Raw genomic sequence first — 16,423 nt, 5'->3', positions numbered from 1 at the left:
GAGAAATAGATGAGAGTTCCTGCTCTCCCATCTTAAGGAGCCAGTCAGAGCTCCAACCAGAAGTGAGTAGGAGCCCCCCACTCCAGGGGAACCACTGTGTGATGGCACTTGGGGTACTTGCAGATGCCCTGGCCCAAGGAATCTCTCCCTCCCCACCTCTGCTTGTCACCGTGTCTGAAAAGTCACCGTTAAACGTTCAGTACCTTGCCTCTGGAAGACATTGGGTGTTCGCCACTCTCCTGATCGATTGCAGCTATGCCTAAGAGGGGATAACTCTTATAAAAATATGGAAACCATCTGTCCATTAAGTGTGGAAATAAAAACCATATAAAATCTTTTTATTTCTCCATCCCAGATTCTTTTAAAATTTGAATTTCCTTACTTGTTTCCTAGATAAGACCATGATGACATCCATTTCATAGATAAGTTTTCTAAAAAAGCCGAATTCAGAGCTAGTTCTCGGCAGGGGAGAGGTCACACCCCAGGTTCGTGCATGACACCACTAGCATCTCTCCCCTCACTGCACTGATGCCATGAAGCCTTAGAGGTCAGACGGCCCAGGAACCCCCTTGACAGTGGCCAAGACTTAAACACGTACAACTGCTTATTGTTTTCAAAAGTGTGTCTACTTCGACAAACCTCATTCTAGTCTCACATTCCTGATGGGAGGTAGGTAGGACTGGGATCATTAAAACCACTGGACACCTTTTCTGAGCCAAAGAACCAAAAGGAATCTATTGAGCAAAAGCAAATTACAAGGACAGTTCTCACCATCCCTCATGTCCAAACCCAGCGAAAAATCTTATTGCTTTCAGTTATTAAAAAAAAAAAAAAAAACATAAAAAAACGAAAAGCTAATAATCACACTGCAGAGCCTGTTCTCATTTTTTGGTTTTTGTTTTTAATAAAACCTATGGTGTCATAAGCTGGCCATAACATGGTATCATTTGCTCCAGAAAGACAAGACAATGAAGATATGTCATTACCTTTCTCCATAATACTCGGTCACTCCCTTTGCTCTCTGCCTTGCAGTGTCATCATGACGGGCTCCTACAACAACTTCTTCAGGATGTTCGACAGAAACACCAAGCGTGATGTGACCCTTGAGGCTTCGAGGGAAAACAGCAAGCCCCGGGCTATCCTCAAACCCCGAAAAGTGTGTGTGGGGGGCAAGCGGAGAAAAGACGAGATCAGTGTTGACAGTCTGGACTTTAGCAAAAAGATCTTGCATACAGCTTGGCATCCTTCAGAAAATATTATAGCAGTGGCGGCTACAAATAACCTATATATATTCCAGGACAAGGTTAACTAGGTGGACAAGTTATTACTTAATAATCTCACATACTGAATACTAGTCAAACAAGTTTTTAAATGTTCTTTGGGTCTTCATTTGATGCATTGACTTTAATTTCCCTATGCAGGAAATGATTGGAATAGAATTAAAAGGAGTCCAACATTCCCAGCTCCCCAGTTCTAAGAAACTTTTGTCAAACCCAATAGGTTTGGGACACTTCTGTTTAGAATTGAAAGCTGCCAGCTAACAGTAATTCTTCCATAGTTGACTTGAACTTCTGATGCTTTTATTGCCCAGTTTTCTCTGGTGGGTACAGTGTTTTGTTCCTAGGTGTCTGCTGCGATAAAATGAGGTTGTCTGTAGTATTTAAGGAGAAAAGAGATAAGTTTTTTTTAATTAAGCAATTCCATTTGATTGAAAAAAATCAACAAAAAATAAACACCGTTTACTCTTAGACAAATTCTTCTTGTTTTGTGAAAAACCAGAACTAGTCAGTATCTCCTGCCCCTCCACCATTTTTTTTCCATTTTCCATTTTCCTTTGAACAATTTCATTTAAGCCAGAGATTTATTGCATGAAGCTGAGAAGAGGATGCAGAATGACAAGGAAAGGGCACATCAACCCTGCTATGCTCTTTTTTTGTAAGCTCCATAGAAACAGCCTGAGAATTTGGCTAGGGAACTTGAATGCTTCAGGGGACAGAAAGAGAGCACTTTCGACACAGTGCTTCCCAGAGTGAGCTTGGCAGGGCCAGGCGGGGCCAAATTCCATCTGCTGCCTTGTTACTCTTGCTTTTTGTGCTCTTAAATGGCTCCATATAATCCTCTACTTACATGTTCCTTGGCTTTTTTCTCTTCAACCTTTTCCAGCTTATTTATTCCATTGACTTCTAAAGGCCGAGTCCTGGGTGCTTATTATCTGGTGTTCTAAATGAAGCAGTAAGTTGGAAGCAGTGCCACCACCCCTGAGTCCCTGAGAAAGGCTGGTCTGTTCTTTTTGGGTGTTTCTCCTAAGCAGCGCCCTCCCCTTCTCCTGGTTTTGGTAACCAAAAGTAATAATCCATCAACCTCCATTGTACCTAAAACAAAAATAGCCAATAAAAATGCTGAGTTGTAAAGTCCAATCAGGCACTTCTAACTCACCCCAAGCTCACCATCTGGAAAAACAGACCAGAAGGCTCTCTTCTACAGAAATGAACTGTGGGGAAATCAAGCAGCTGTGACATGAAGTGAATGAAGTCCACTTGAAGCTGTGGAAGATGGTTCATCCTTTTCCCCAGTTGAGGATCCAGATTTATAACTTCTAGAAAGCCATTTCCAGAAGGTTCTGTGTGGCACACCCCTAGGAAAGGCACTAAATCTGTGCAAAGGATTTAAAAACTTAGGAGAGTAGATGGGTGGAGTCCAGAAAGCTGGGTCTGGGTTAATATCTCTACATCTGTCTTGATGACTCATTTCTCCTAACTTCCATTTAGTGCAAGGTAAATGGTTTGAGATGGGAGTTTTTCAATGAAAGGGAAATTTTCTTTCAGTTTACAGATTTATTAGAAGTCCTGACTTTCAAGTGTAATTTGCTTTGGAGGAAGAAAAAATAGTGAAAGAATCATATTATCTCAATTCTAAGCTACTATCCATTTACTAATAGCTTTTTGGCAAGGAAATAACTGTCACCTTAGGTAAAAACAGTTTTGTTAGATGCAGCCCAATTTCAGGAACATTAAAATGTGAAAAAGTACATCTCAGAATTGAGGGAGCATGGGAACAAAGACGAGACTTTCTCAGTATTTCTCATTTTTCCTGCAAGGAAAGCCTCTCCTTAGGCATCTCAAGTAAAGTGGCTAAGGTGTAAACTCTCTGGGCAAGATTTCTGGCCTGACTGGGACAGTGTTCTTGGAGGAGACATGAGAGAGTCAGAAACCTCTGCCAGTCATAGAGAATGACGATACTGCAGAAGGCCACTGGGTTATTGGCCTACATTTACCACCAACTTCTTTTATGGCCTTTTCTCCACTTCTCTGGACTCAGCTCCTCTGTCTGTACCAGGTCGGGGGTTGGGACCAATCATTGTATCTCAAACTTAAGAATCAACCCACATTTGTACTATTAGTCATGTAACATTTTTTTAAGTCACCTTTTCTTAAAAGCAAGACTTAGCCTCCTCCAAAGAAATAGTATGCATGAAATTTCAACTCTGATATGCTAGGTTTTTTCCCTAACATTAATCACATAATTATCAATGTAATAAACATGCACCCACATACCACCTGAAATCATTTTGTGAACCACCAGGAGCATGTGTATCAAACTTTGGGGCCCCGAGTAACTGATATGACAGAACATTTATGCCCTTAGGGGCATCAAAGATGATGGTTCTTCACATATTAGAGTCAGCAGGGCTGCCCATAACACACACAGGAATAATTTTTGTCATGGTTTAAGGAGTTTATAGGCCCCTTTGCAGTTTATCTGTGAACTCCAAATAAAAGCCCCTACACTAGCCCAACACCCTTAGCATATAGATGTACAAACTGAGATCCAGAGTAGGATGAGTTTGCCAGAGAAGAAAGAGCAGAGGGCAGCCATCCTCTCCTCCATCCCCTGCAAAGGATGGAACAGAGCAAACACCCAAGACTCCTGGACAGGAACAGGAGGGGAAAGCCCTCGAGATTAGGCCTCAGGGAGCAATAACCACCACGATGTTTCACAAATTAACTGTTCTTTACCAGGTACCGAACTAGGTATTTTATATGTGTGATCTTTCAGCCCCAGTACTGGCAATATTTCTTAGTTAGTGGCACATAGAAGTCAGTCTGTTTTCCTGCTGACACTAAAAACTACTTGAAGGCTGATTTGCTACCTTGCAACAGTTGGTTTGATTCTAAGGGCCCTGTACTACTTTACCCCACAAGGCCTGCTGCTTGGTGAGAGCCATCAGATTACAACTGGAGGGTGTCAGTTGAATTAAGGAAAATGGAAGCCACGCCATCCTTGGCTTTTACTAAAACCATCCTTGTGCAACATTCAGTTCCTGACATTAAAAACAAGTAATGCAAAAAGCTGAACTTTGGTAGACATTCATGCTCTTCTGTCAGGAGGAGGAAGATTAGTTAGAAAAAACAAAAAAGGAAGATACTAGCCAGCATCAAGAAGTGGGATATATATAGGCAGATGGGCAGTGGGAATCAAGTTGCTTCTTAACTCCTTAAAGTTTGGCTCCTGCCTTTACTCTTCCATTGGAAAAAAAAAAAAAAAAGCACCTTTAAACCTCTCATTGATCTTGTAATTAATTCAACCAAATCAACATCTATTAGGCAACCAGCATATATAAGATGGAACAATTGCAAGGTGGAACAAAGATGAAGCTAAAATTCTGCTAGCTCAGTGGCCCAATGAAGTAAGTCAGCTATCTCCACTGAACTTCCTTTGAACATTCTAGGGTCCATTATAATAAAAGGTACACCCTCAAATGCCCAATTTCTAAGGACTTGAAAAGCCATAATTTCCCTTCCTTCAAGTCTACAGAGCAACTGCCTAAAGCTTCCCTCCCCTCACAACCCCAGGCCTCATTTCTTTTTCAGTCCCTTTGCTAGCTGCCTGCAGGGCTCAAGAAAGCCCTGGTAGGCCTCATAATGAGGATTTAGGGATGACACTATAGTCCACAGCCTGAATGGTGGAACCCTTACTAATTTTCCCTCTTCCATGATGAATGTATGGATGAAGCTGGTGTGTTTTCAATAATGCCACCCCCCCTTCCAAAACAAATCCCCTGACACAGTCTTTGGACATACCACCCTGAATGCACCCGATCTCATCTGATCTTGGAAGAGAAATGGAGTCAGGCCTGGTTAGTCTTTGGATGGGGGAAGTCTAGACACACCACTGAGAAACATTCACACTGCAACCTGATTCACTGTGCATCCAACATGCCTTCATCCACCTCTTCCCCCTGAACTTCTAGGTCAACTCTCAGGGACTGCTTTCCAAGGAAGCAACCAACCTGGTCAGTGGAAAAAGGATGGGACTGGGAGACAGGAAACATGGGTCCTGCTCCTGGTAACCAAGGAACTTAAGCTACCCACTCAGTCCCTATGTCAGTGTCATCACCTGTAAAATGGCCAGAAAGATATCTATCCTAGCTCAGAGAATTGTTGGGAGAACAAGAAATCCATTTACTTATAACTGTTTTGATAGGTTTAAAGCACCATAAAATAATAATAGCAACAACACTGATAGGTAATATACTATTGCTTTCCATGCCTCATCTCATTGTCTCCTCCCCCAGACCCCGTGATGGCATTAGTATTTCCATTTAGCAATAGACTCAAGTTGTCAACCTAGCCAAGGGCACAAAGCCAGAGAGAGATGGAACCAGGACTCCAACTCAAGGTATCTGACTCTAAAGCCAGAGCTGTTAAAATACAGCTGTAACATACAATAATTGCTGACATTTATTGAGCACTTATTATAAGCCAGCTTTGTTCTACAAATTTCACATGTATTGACTTATTTACCTCTAAAACTCCAGATGCAGATACTATTGTTGTTCTCATTTTATAGATACAGAAACAAAGACAAATGACAACCAAATTTATACAGTTCACAAGTGACAAAGCCAGGCAGTTTTAGTCAAAGTTCTTTTTTTATTTTTCTGAGATGGAGTCTCACTCTGTCACCCAGGCTGGAGTGCAGTGGCACAATCTTGGCTCACCGCAAGCTCCACCTCCCGGGTTCATGCCATTCTCCTGCCTCAGCCTCCCGAGTAGCTGGGACTACAGACGCCCACCGCCACGCCCAGCTAATTTTTTTGTATTTTTAGTTGAGATAGTGTTTCACCATGTTAGCCAGGATGGTCTCCATCTCCTGACCTCGTGATCCGCCCGCCTCGGCCTCCCAAAGTGCTGGGATTACAGACGTGAGCCACTGCGCCTGGCCAGTTTTAGTCAAAGTTCTTATCCGCTATCTGCATCATACATTGTGTGTGTGTGTGTGTGTGTGTGTGTGTGTGTGCGCGCGTGCATGTAGATGGAAGTTACTGATCAGAAAATAAGTCCCAGTAATGACCCATAAGCTCAATGAATTAAAGATTCATTGGTTGCCTGGGTTGTGTCAGGCAGCCAGGTTCTAGGCAAGGGGCTGGAGTTACTGAGATATTTAAACCACTGGCCCCTGCCCTCCAAGAGATGACACTTACATAGGAGAAAGTGCATATTTGCATATTGTAAACATGTTTACAATGAGGTATCTACGAAGGGCAGAAATCATACAGAGGAAGAAATGATTAATCAATGAGTGATAAGAAAAGTTTCTCAGAATGTGTCATCTAAGCAGAATTTTAACTAAATTTGCTCAACGAACCATGATACAGCGTTTCCAATAGGTAGACCAACATATACCAGAATATGAAGCAAAATCCATATGGCATGGAAACAGAAAGCCAGTGTTTCTCTCCTTCCACTAGAAACACATTTTCGACATACTAGAACTAGACTACCCCTTTTTCCTTTTGTTCATCCAATAACAAATATTTACTAAACCTTATCTTAAGCACTGTATTTAAGTGTAAAGTAGATGGAAAGAATAAAAGGAAACCAATATTTCCTGAGTATTTATTGTAATGACAGGCATTGGGAGAGGCATTGTTTTAAATCATTGTTATCACCAGATAGGTAGATGTATTATTCCATTTTTATAATGAGAAACAGACTCAAAAGGGTTAAATGACGTAGCAGGAAGTTTTATCTGGATCTATCCTGTTCCAGATCCTATACTTCTTCCATCACAGTGATGGGTAACGCAGAGATACCTTGGCTTGATTATTTTCCCTAGCGTGGGTACTCACAAGTACGCCATTTCTCTATGACTAAATATTGCCTGACAGCTGACCAAGAATACAAATTTGGTCTGTCATCAAAGCAGAGAGTGAAGTCAAGTGGCTCCAACTTCTGACTTTGACCTTATTATGACTGATTAACTGTCCCCCAATTTAGATATTCCATGCCCCATTGGTTAAACTGCTGGTGGCAGAACCATCGTGATCTGCCATCTCTGCTGATCCCTGCCTCAGCTGCAATCAAAGCAATGATCACTGTCAGGCCAGAAGCAGGGGCTTAGCCACTGCCAAGACAGATCCCAGTCCACTCCCAGCCTTCCCGCCCCTGCTGCTCATTCCCCAAAAAGTCAACCTGGGTTTTCCTGGGTGAACAGCACCCACTGAACAGCTCCTGCTTGCCCATCTCGAGCACTCTCAGTTGCCACTCCAATCATTTTGGGTGCTGTATTTGGTTTGAGAAAGAGTGGAGAGGATACTTCTTCAGAACTCAACTTTGACAGAAACCCAGAAATTGTAGGAACAAGCCATGATTGCCGTGATTCTTGCTCTGGTTGTCTAGGGATGCCCTCCCTTCCAGCCAGAGTAATACATTTTTGTGGGAGTCATGGAAGACTCAGGAAGCTGGAGTAGAAGGGATGGGGTGCTGCCTCACTGGTAAAAGGGAAAGCAACATTTTGGAACTCTAAACTGTTGCTCAGTTGGGTGAATTTCATGCATTCATTCATTTATTTACTAAATGGTTAATGATTGTTCATGTACTGCCTGCCAAGCCCATGCCAGGGTGGTCTGTGGAAGCAGCAGTGACAGCTCCATCTTCACACAGCTCACAATAGCAGGAGGTGCAGACAAACTCACAGGCAATGGTGGCAGTGGAATGTCAAGAGCCCAGGATACCAAGCCTGCCAGCCTGCCTGCCTGGGTTAAAATCTGAGCTCCATCATGTAAAAGCTGAGCAACCTAGAAAAATGACAACCTCTCTGTGCCTAGATTTTCTTATTGATGAGATAAGGATAAAAATGACATCTATCTCATAAAATTGTTGTGAAGATTGCATGATTTAATATACACAAAGCTCTTAAAAGGGTGCCTAGCCCAAGAATATGCATTCAGTGCACATTTCTTGCTACAGTTCTGCTAATCCTATAAAACATATGCACTATGATGGATGTGCCTGGGTGCCAGGAGGACAAAAAGGAGCACCACCTCATCCAGACAAGAAGCTTCCCAGAGGAGGTGATTCCCAAGGTGAAATCCGAAAGATAAAGGGAGTGAGTTATCCAGGGGAAGAGAAAAGAAAAGCATATTCCAGACATCAGGATAGGACAATGGAGGCAAAACAGCACATGCTATATATATATGGAATTCACAACACTCTGGTATGACTGATTAGTGGAAAGTAGGAAGGCACACCAAGAGAAATAAGGAGACATGGTAAGGTGAGTGGGCAATAATGCATGATCTGAAAAATAATAATGCATGGACTTAGTGAGATTCACATATCAGGAGCTTCTCCAATAGCCAGGCTATGAGGCACTCAGATGAGGAAATATGGTTTCCATAGCTCAGCAAATAGTTATAGTCCAGCCATAGGGGATATACTGATAAACTCAGCTCAAATGTCACCTCCTCAGAGACACTTTCTCAATCACCCTTAGTTCCATGAGGACCGCATCATTGTTTAGGCCACTCCTGTATCCCAAGAACACAGAACATTGTCTGGCTCATAGTAGGTGCTCAAAAGTTTTGTTGAATGAATGAACAAATAAACGTGTAAGGAAGTGAGGCACAGCACTTGCCCACAGGAAGCTTACAAGATGAGCAGCATGCCATTGGGAGTTTGAAAGATATACGGAGATCCAAACAGCATCAGAGAACTGCTCAGAGGAGTCAGGGAATTAAGAAAAAATTGAGAGCCAGTGAGCCAAGATGTGTTAAGAGCAAGCGATCAAGCTTAGATTGCAGTGTTAGTTAATAGAGCATGTGTGTCCCTGCCTGATGCATTACCCTCCCTGCAGTAGTTAGCCTTCTGGGACCCTGCAAAGCACGCAGAAAGGTTGACAGCTTACAATCAATACCATGTTCACTGATGCAGGGAGCAACATTATCACATCCAAGATATTGCCCCCACACCCAGGCTGCAGCACTAAATATTCCCCATAACAAGGCAAAGGGAAGTGACTAGAGCTATTATTCTCAACCCTCCCACTTGGAAACAAGAGGTGAGACAAACCTTCCCCTAGATGTTCTGAGGGAAAAGCAAGACAGTTCCCCAAAGAAATCTTTCAGAACTGAGCACATGCCTAATACAGCAAGAAAGGGATGGGAGAAGATTGGCATTTTCATTTGCCTGGGTGTCCACAATATTGCAAGGGAAGCTCTGTGGGCAGCTGGGAAACACAACAATAAATTGGAGGGGGATGAACAATAGGGTCAGTGGGGCTGTGTGCTGAGTGAATGCTGGATTTTATTCTACATGCCCGATTCACTCCAATAAGATAAACTTGACTTCCTCCAGGGTGGCTTTCTTATTTCAGCTTCTCTGACTGTGGCATAATTGAAAGTCATATTTCATCTAGACCATTGGTTTTTCAACTCCAAATGCAGGTGGCTTATGAAGACTCAGCCTGAATATATAAAGAGAACAGCAAACAATCATAGTTGCATATTAAAGACAATCTATTTCTCAGTAAAGGAAAGTAAAGTGAGTCATATTACATACTAGCCACAACACAGAACTGATCTGAAATATACTGTGGAATGGCCTTTCAGTCTATGCTGGACTCTAACAGGAAAAAGGCAGAAGGTGGTCAACGGTGCATTTATTTAAACCCCTCATTTCCTCCCTGACAAGAAGAAGGACAATAGTTCTTATTTTTCATATTATTTTTGAAAAGGCAGAAAGGTTAATTACATATTGGCACAGTTTGGATCTGTGTCCTCGCCATAATCTCATGTCAAATTGTAATCCCCAGTGTTTGAGGTGGGGCCAGGTGGGAGGTGGTTGGATCGTGGAGGTGTATTTCTCATGCATGGTTTAGCACCATCTTCTTGGTGCTATTCTCGTGATAGTGAGTAAGTTCTCACGAGATCTGGTTGTTTAAAGGTGTGCAGAACCTCCCCTCTGTCTCTCTTGCTCCTGTTCCTGCCATGTAAGACATGCTGGCTCCCCCTTTGCCTTCTGCCATGATTGTAAGTATCCAGAGGCCTCTCCAGAAGCTGAGCAGATGCCAGCACCATGCTTCCTGTATAGCCTGTGGAACCGTGAGCCAATTAAACCTCATTCCTTTATAAATTACCCAGTCTCGGGTTTTTCTTTATAGCAATGCAAGAACAGACTAATAGAGGTAATTTGTGATGTTTCTTGATGAAAGAATCAGCTGAAACTTGAGAATTAATACATTCGTTGAAGATCAGACAAATATCATAGAAACCGAGAAAGTATCCATCATGGAACAAGAAAGTTCAGCTCAAAAAGCTGATTTTTTCAAAGTACAAAATGAAATATCATTTCAGGAATGGATCATGACTCAAAGAAGCTCTTCACTTTGACCAGCACGGGGTTGATTCATTAACTCCATTGTTCTCAAATGAATCCCACTGTGTCCCAAGAGAAACTCTGGGGAGGCTTCACCAAGAACAGTAATTATAGCTTTTCCATGTTCTCTAGCATTCAATAAATTCTTCCTAATGTGACCTCTCTCTCCCTCTCTCTCTCTCTCTCTCTCTCACACACACACACACACACACACACACACACACACACACAGCCTCAGTGTCCCACTAACAGGCTTCTTTCTTCTCGGGCAATCATCTCGGAATTCATTATCCTTCTTGTAGAAATGGAGGATGCTTCCCAGCTGCATAAGGACCCAACCTGGAAGCGAAGATTGTAAATTTTTTATTGTATTTTACATCAGGACTGGGGATCTATTTACAAATTAAGGCTCCACTGGCTTCATTGATAATAAGGTTATATGACTCCACATAAGATTGTAATGACTTCCTTTTTTACATGCTCATTATTACATAACTGTCCAGGTGGTGAGCAGTAATTAAACATTATTGCTTTTGGAGACATTTCAACTTACTCAGGCACTTTCGTGACCAGAAGGTTGGTGACAACTTCTCAAGGTTACATGAAGAATTATTCCAAGGCCAGGATAGAAACCAGGTCTTTTGAACTTCTAAAATCAGTTTTATTTCATTGTTATTGTTGTCTTTATTTTTCCATGTGCCTAAAACCAATGAGTCGACATCCTTGACAAGTTTAATTCCTACCCAGGAACATTCAGCATTTTTGCCTGGTGTACCATTCAAAGACAGGTCTGCAAGTAGCCCTGGGGGAAGTGCCTCACACCAAGCCTCACTGACATCCATGTTTACACAAATGGGCTCACTGCATTTATCTATCACATTAAATATCATTTACCCACAAGATTAAATATTATTTTGCCTTCACCTGAGCAACCAAGTATTCCATACCTGATCATATGTCACAGAGTAAGCTACAAACAAGGCACAATCCCTGTCCTTAAGGAATAATATCTAATAGGAATGCCATCTCAACGGGATGACTTAAATACAACATGGTGTATGCAATAGCAGAAATATACATAGGTTATTATGGGTACATAGAGTTAGAACATCTAATCCCCTGAAGATGAAAGTGAATTAGACCTTCAAAGATGACCAGGGCCAATCGGGGAGCACAAACATGAGCAATGGTTAAGAAGCACTACCTCTTTCTGAGTAGCACAAGCAGTTTGATTTTGCTGAAAGGAAAGACTCTTGGCTAAGACTGTCTCAAGTGCTGGTGAGGTAGCAGGGCCCAGATTGCAGAGGGCCATTTAGAGAGCTTAGACTTCACTCAGGCTGTGGAGTGCTCCTGGAAGATTATAAGAGAATTGACATCGTTGGAATCACATTTTTGAAGATCACTTTGGCAACTGTGTAAATGATACATTTGTAGTGGACAAGACTGAAGGCAGGGAGCCTACTTAGGAAGCTATTGAAGTGGTCCAGGAGAGAGATTATAAGAGTCTGAACTAGGGATGAGGGAAAAACTGAAGAAGTAAAATCAATATAACTTAGAGAGTGATTTGATGAGTGCTAAGAAAGAGAAGTGGATGAAGATGCCTAGATTGATAGCTTAGATGATAAACAAAGGCATGGACAGAAATGGAGAATAAAGAAACAGCGGTAGTTTCAAGGGGGAGGAAAAGATAGAGTCTAATTTTGGACATACTGGATTTGAGAAGCCAGTGGAGCAGACAGGTGAAGAGAGATCCCCCAGTGGGCATCAAGATAAAAAGATCCATCGCTGGAATGTCACTGAATATGATGGAGAGTTAGTCATCAGTGTGTAGTGGTCTTCACAGAGGGGATGACCCAGGGAAAATGCAGAATCAGAATATGTTAGTGAGGAGAGGACCCCAGGACACAGGGGAAGGAGACCACCCAAAGCAAAAGAGGAGGAGGCATCACAGGTACAAGGACCATTAGCAACAGATATCATGGAGATGGAGATAAGAGAACAGAGCTCTGTCTTTGAAAAATAGTTTCTCCAAATCATATTTTTTAAAAAAACCTGGTAGAATAGTGGGTATGGGACTTGAAGGCAATTCACAAAAGACAATATTCAAAAGAATCAATGAACATAAAAAATGAGAAGGATTGACACTAACAAATGTTGGCAAAGACATATTACAGCTGGAACTCCCATACACTGCTGGCAAGATTACAATCCAGCACACTTTGGAAAACTCTTTGTTATTACCTAGTAATATTAGATACTCAGATTCTATAATCCAGTAATATAGAAATCAATCAAATCAATCAATAATAACATATGGCAATACATATAATACCCTATACCTTATGACCAACTTCTAAGTAAATATCCAACAAATGCACATATAGTACACCAGGAGAGAAATTCATAGCAACATATTCACAAACGCTAAAGTTAGAAAATACAAATGACCATCAATAGTAGAACAAAACAATATGTTCTTCCCACAAAATGGAATGCTATCAATGAAAAGGAATGAATGATAATTTTTCACAGCAACCTTTTGAATCTTACAAATATGAGGTTGAGAAAAAGAAATCAGACAAAAGAATCTATATTTTCCAACTACAATTACATAAAATTCACAAACGTGCAAAACAAGACTATAGTGTTTAGGGTGGTACTTAGGTGGTAAAACTATAAAGAAAGGCAAGAAAGTGGTTACTTTAGAATTAATGACAACAGTTGTCTGTAAGGGAAAGAAGGGAGAATGACCAGGTGGAGGGATTCAGAGGGGCTTCAGGGAGGCTGACACACTACAAATTTACCATTTTAAAGGATTTTCCCTTTATGATAATTCAGTAAGTTCTAGATTTGTTCTTTGTGATTATCTGTTTGTGTATTATACTTCATAAAAAGATATTTAGAAGGCTAACACAGGAACCGAACACCCTAACAACATGAGTTAGGATTTTCGGGGAAAACAGCCCCAAATGCATGTCATGAGCCCTGAAACACCTCACTGCATCACAACCTAGGACAGTATATTTATGACGACTGTGAGTCATGAAAAACATATTAAGTTAGTGCCATATTTGCACCTAGACAAGGCAAGGAAACAAGAAATGCATACGTAACAGGATAAAGGAAAGTTACAAAGGTTGCAGCAGCTTTGACTGAAAGGGAAGCAGTGCTCAAGTTAGCCGTTGGGGATAGGTTTAACTTCTCTCCTTTCAGAATTCTTACTCTCCCACTTTCAATGATCTTTGTGGGACAATCCTTAGAAAGAATAGCCACTAATTAGCAACTGGCCTCTCATGAGAGATGGGGGTAGAAAAGTCACCTTCCTGCATAGCTATCTGGGCACATTACTGAAATATTTCCATCCAGTTTTTCCATTTACATCAAATATTTACATTCATGTAATTAAATAATCAAATGCACTAAGTAGGCCATTATTAATACAATCGATATTTGTTTTTACTACCCAGAATTCTGATGTTTTTCCCACAGCAAACTCTCTAGATGCCATCTTAGGATGTAATACTCTTTCTTGACCTCCAGCCACATACCGTGAATGAAGCTGACTTCATTCCTAGTTTCAGGGATGGAGCAGCGGGGCTGGGCAGTTTAGTGATGACCTAAATCAGGCCAATCAGGGCAAGCAAGACTCAATTCTAGGGCCTCATTTGAGGAATCGGGGAACTAGATATGTTCTTTATGAATGTGAAAAGAAAAGGATTAGGAGTAGGAGCAGCTGCAGCCATCTTGCCACCATATGAAGCCTAGGAATCGTAGAATCCAATATGGCACAGTGGTTTAGAGGAAAGGTTGGTAAATTCTTCTTATAAAGGGGCAGATAGTAAATATTTTAAGCTTTGCAGGTGATATGGTTTGCTGTGTGTCCCCAACCAAATCTCATGTCGTATTGTGATTCCCAATGTTGGGGGAGGGACCTGGTGGGAAGTGATTGGATCATGGGAGCTAATTTCTCCCTTGCTGTTCTTGTGATAGTGAGTTCTCAGGAGATCTGGTTATTTGAAAGTGTGGTATGCCTCCCCCTTCGTTCTCTCTTCCTTATTCTCTGGTCATGTAAGACATGCTGCTTCCCCTTCACCTCCCAGCCATGCTTTCTGTACAGCCTGCAGAACTGTGGGTCAATTAAACCTCTTTTCTTCATAAATTAACCAGTCTCAGGTAGTTCTTTGTAGCAGTGTGATAACAGACTAATACAGAAAATTGGTACCAGAGAAGTGGGGCATTGCTATACAGATACCTGAAAATGTGGAACCAACTTTGGAACTGGGTAATGGGCAGGAGTTAGTAGAGTTTGGAGAGCTCAGAAGGCAATAGGAAGTTGAGGAAGAGTTTGGAACTTCCTAGAGACTTGTTAAATGGCTGTGACCAAAATGCTGATTGTGACACAGACAGTGAAGCCCAGGCTGAGGTGATCTCAGATGGAGATGAGGAACTTATTGGTAACTGAAGTAAGGGTCACTCTTACTATGCTTTAGCAAAAAGAATGGTGGCATTGGGCCCCTGCTCTAGAGATCTGTGGAATTTTGAACTTGAGAGAGATTATTTAGGGTATCTGGCAGAAGAAATTTCTAAACAGCAAAGTGTTCAGGATGTGGCCTGGATGCTTCTAAAAGCCTATGCCCATTTGCATAAAGAAAGAAATGACCTGAAACTAGAACTTATATTTAAAAGGAAAGCAGAGCATAAAAGTTTGGAAATTTTGCAGCCTGACCATGCAATAGAAAAGAGAAACCCATTTTCTGGGGAGGAATTTAAGGCTGCATAAATTTGTGTAAAGAAGAGCCAAATGTTAATATCCAAGACAATGGGGAAAATGCTTCCAAGGCATTTCAGAGACCTTCACAGCAGGCCCTCCCACCACAGGCCTGGAGGCCTAGGAGGGAAAAATGGTTTTCTGGGCCAGACCCAGGGCCCTGCTGCTATGTGCAGCCTTGGGATGTGGTGCCCTGCATCCCATCACTCCAGCTCCAGCCATGGCAAAAGAGGCCAAAGTACAGCTCTGACCATTGCTTCAGAGGGTGAAAGACCCAAGCCTTGGTGGCTTCTATGTGGTCTTGGGCCTGCACGTGTGCAGAAAGCAACAGTTGAGGTTTGGGAGCTTCCACCAAGATTTCAGGGGATGTATGGAAATGCCTGGATGTCCAGGCAGAAGTCTGCTGCAGGGGCAGAGCCCTCATGGAGAACCTCTACTAGGGAAGTATAGAGGGTAAATATGGGGTCAGAGTCCCCACACAGAGTCCCCACTGGGGCACTGCCTAGTGGAGCTGTAAGAAGAGGGCCATGGTCTTCTAGACCCTAGAATGGTAAATCCACCAACAGCTTGCACCATGTGCCTGGAAAAGCTGCAGGCACTCAACACTAGCCCAAGAAAGCAGCTGTGGGGGCCTTCCCCTGTGGAGCAACAGAGGCAGAGCTTCCCAAGGCCTTGGGAGCCCACCCCTTGCATCAGTGTGGCCTGGATGTGAGACATGGAGTCAAAGGAGATTATTTTGAAGCTTTAAGATTTAATGTCTGCCCTGCTGGATTTCAGACTTGCATGGGGCCTGTAGCCCCTTCATTTTAGCCAATTTCTCCCTTTTTGAATGGGGGCATTTACCCAATGCCTGTAACCCCATTGTATCTTGGAAGTAACTTACTTGTTTTTTTATTTTACGGGCTTATAGGCAGAAGGGGCTTGTTTCATCTCAGATGAGACTTAGGACTTGGACTTTTGAGTTAATGCTGGAATAAGTTAAGACTTTGGGGGACTG

The 16,423-nt window shown here is 42.2% G+C and overlaps 1 protein-coding gene and 1 long non-coding RNA gene across 10 annotated transcripts in view; one reads left to right on the top strand and one right to left on the bottom strand.

Moving 5' to 3' along the window:
• PPP2R2B (protein phosphatase 2 regulatory subunit Bbeta) overlaps positions 1–1,754 on the top strand; it is a 495,072-nt gene extending 493,318 nt beyond the window's left edge. For all 9 annotated transcript variants that reach the window (XM_054489452.2, XM_054489455.2, XM_054489451.2 and 6 more), the window contains one exon: positions 1,033–1,754. In XM_054489452.2, coding sequence (XP_054345427.1) covers positions 1,033–1,312 — 280 coding nt within the window. In that variant the 3' untranslated portion in view covers positions 1,313–1,754. The remainder of the gene's footprint in view (positions 1–1,032) is intronic.
• Positions 1–16,423, bottom strand: part of LOC134739611 (uncharacterized) — a 54,693-nt gene that overhangs the window by 25,810 nt on the left and 12,460 nt on the right. The window lies entirely within an intron of this gene.

The sequence above is a fragment of the Pongo pygmaeus genome, chromosome 4 (assembly GCF_028885625.2).
Source record: "Pongo pygmaeus isolate AG05252 chromosome 4, NHGRI_mPonPyg2-v2.0_pri, whole genome shotgun sequence".
In the NCBI taxonomy this organism is placed as follows: domain Eukaryota; kingdom Metazoa; phylum Chordata; class Mammalia; order Primates; family Hominidae; genus Pongo; species Pongo pygmaeus.
The sequence above is the reverse complement of the archived record's forward strand: the minus strand, read 5'-3'. Positions and strand labels throughout refer to the sequence as shown.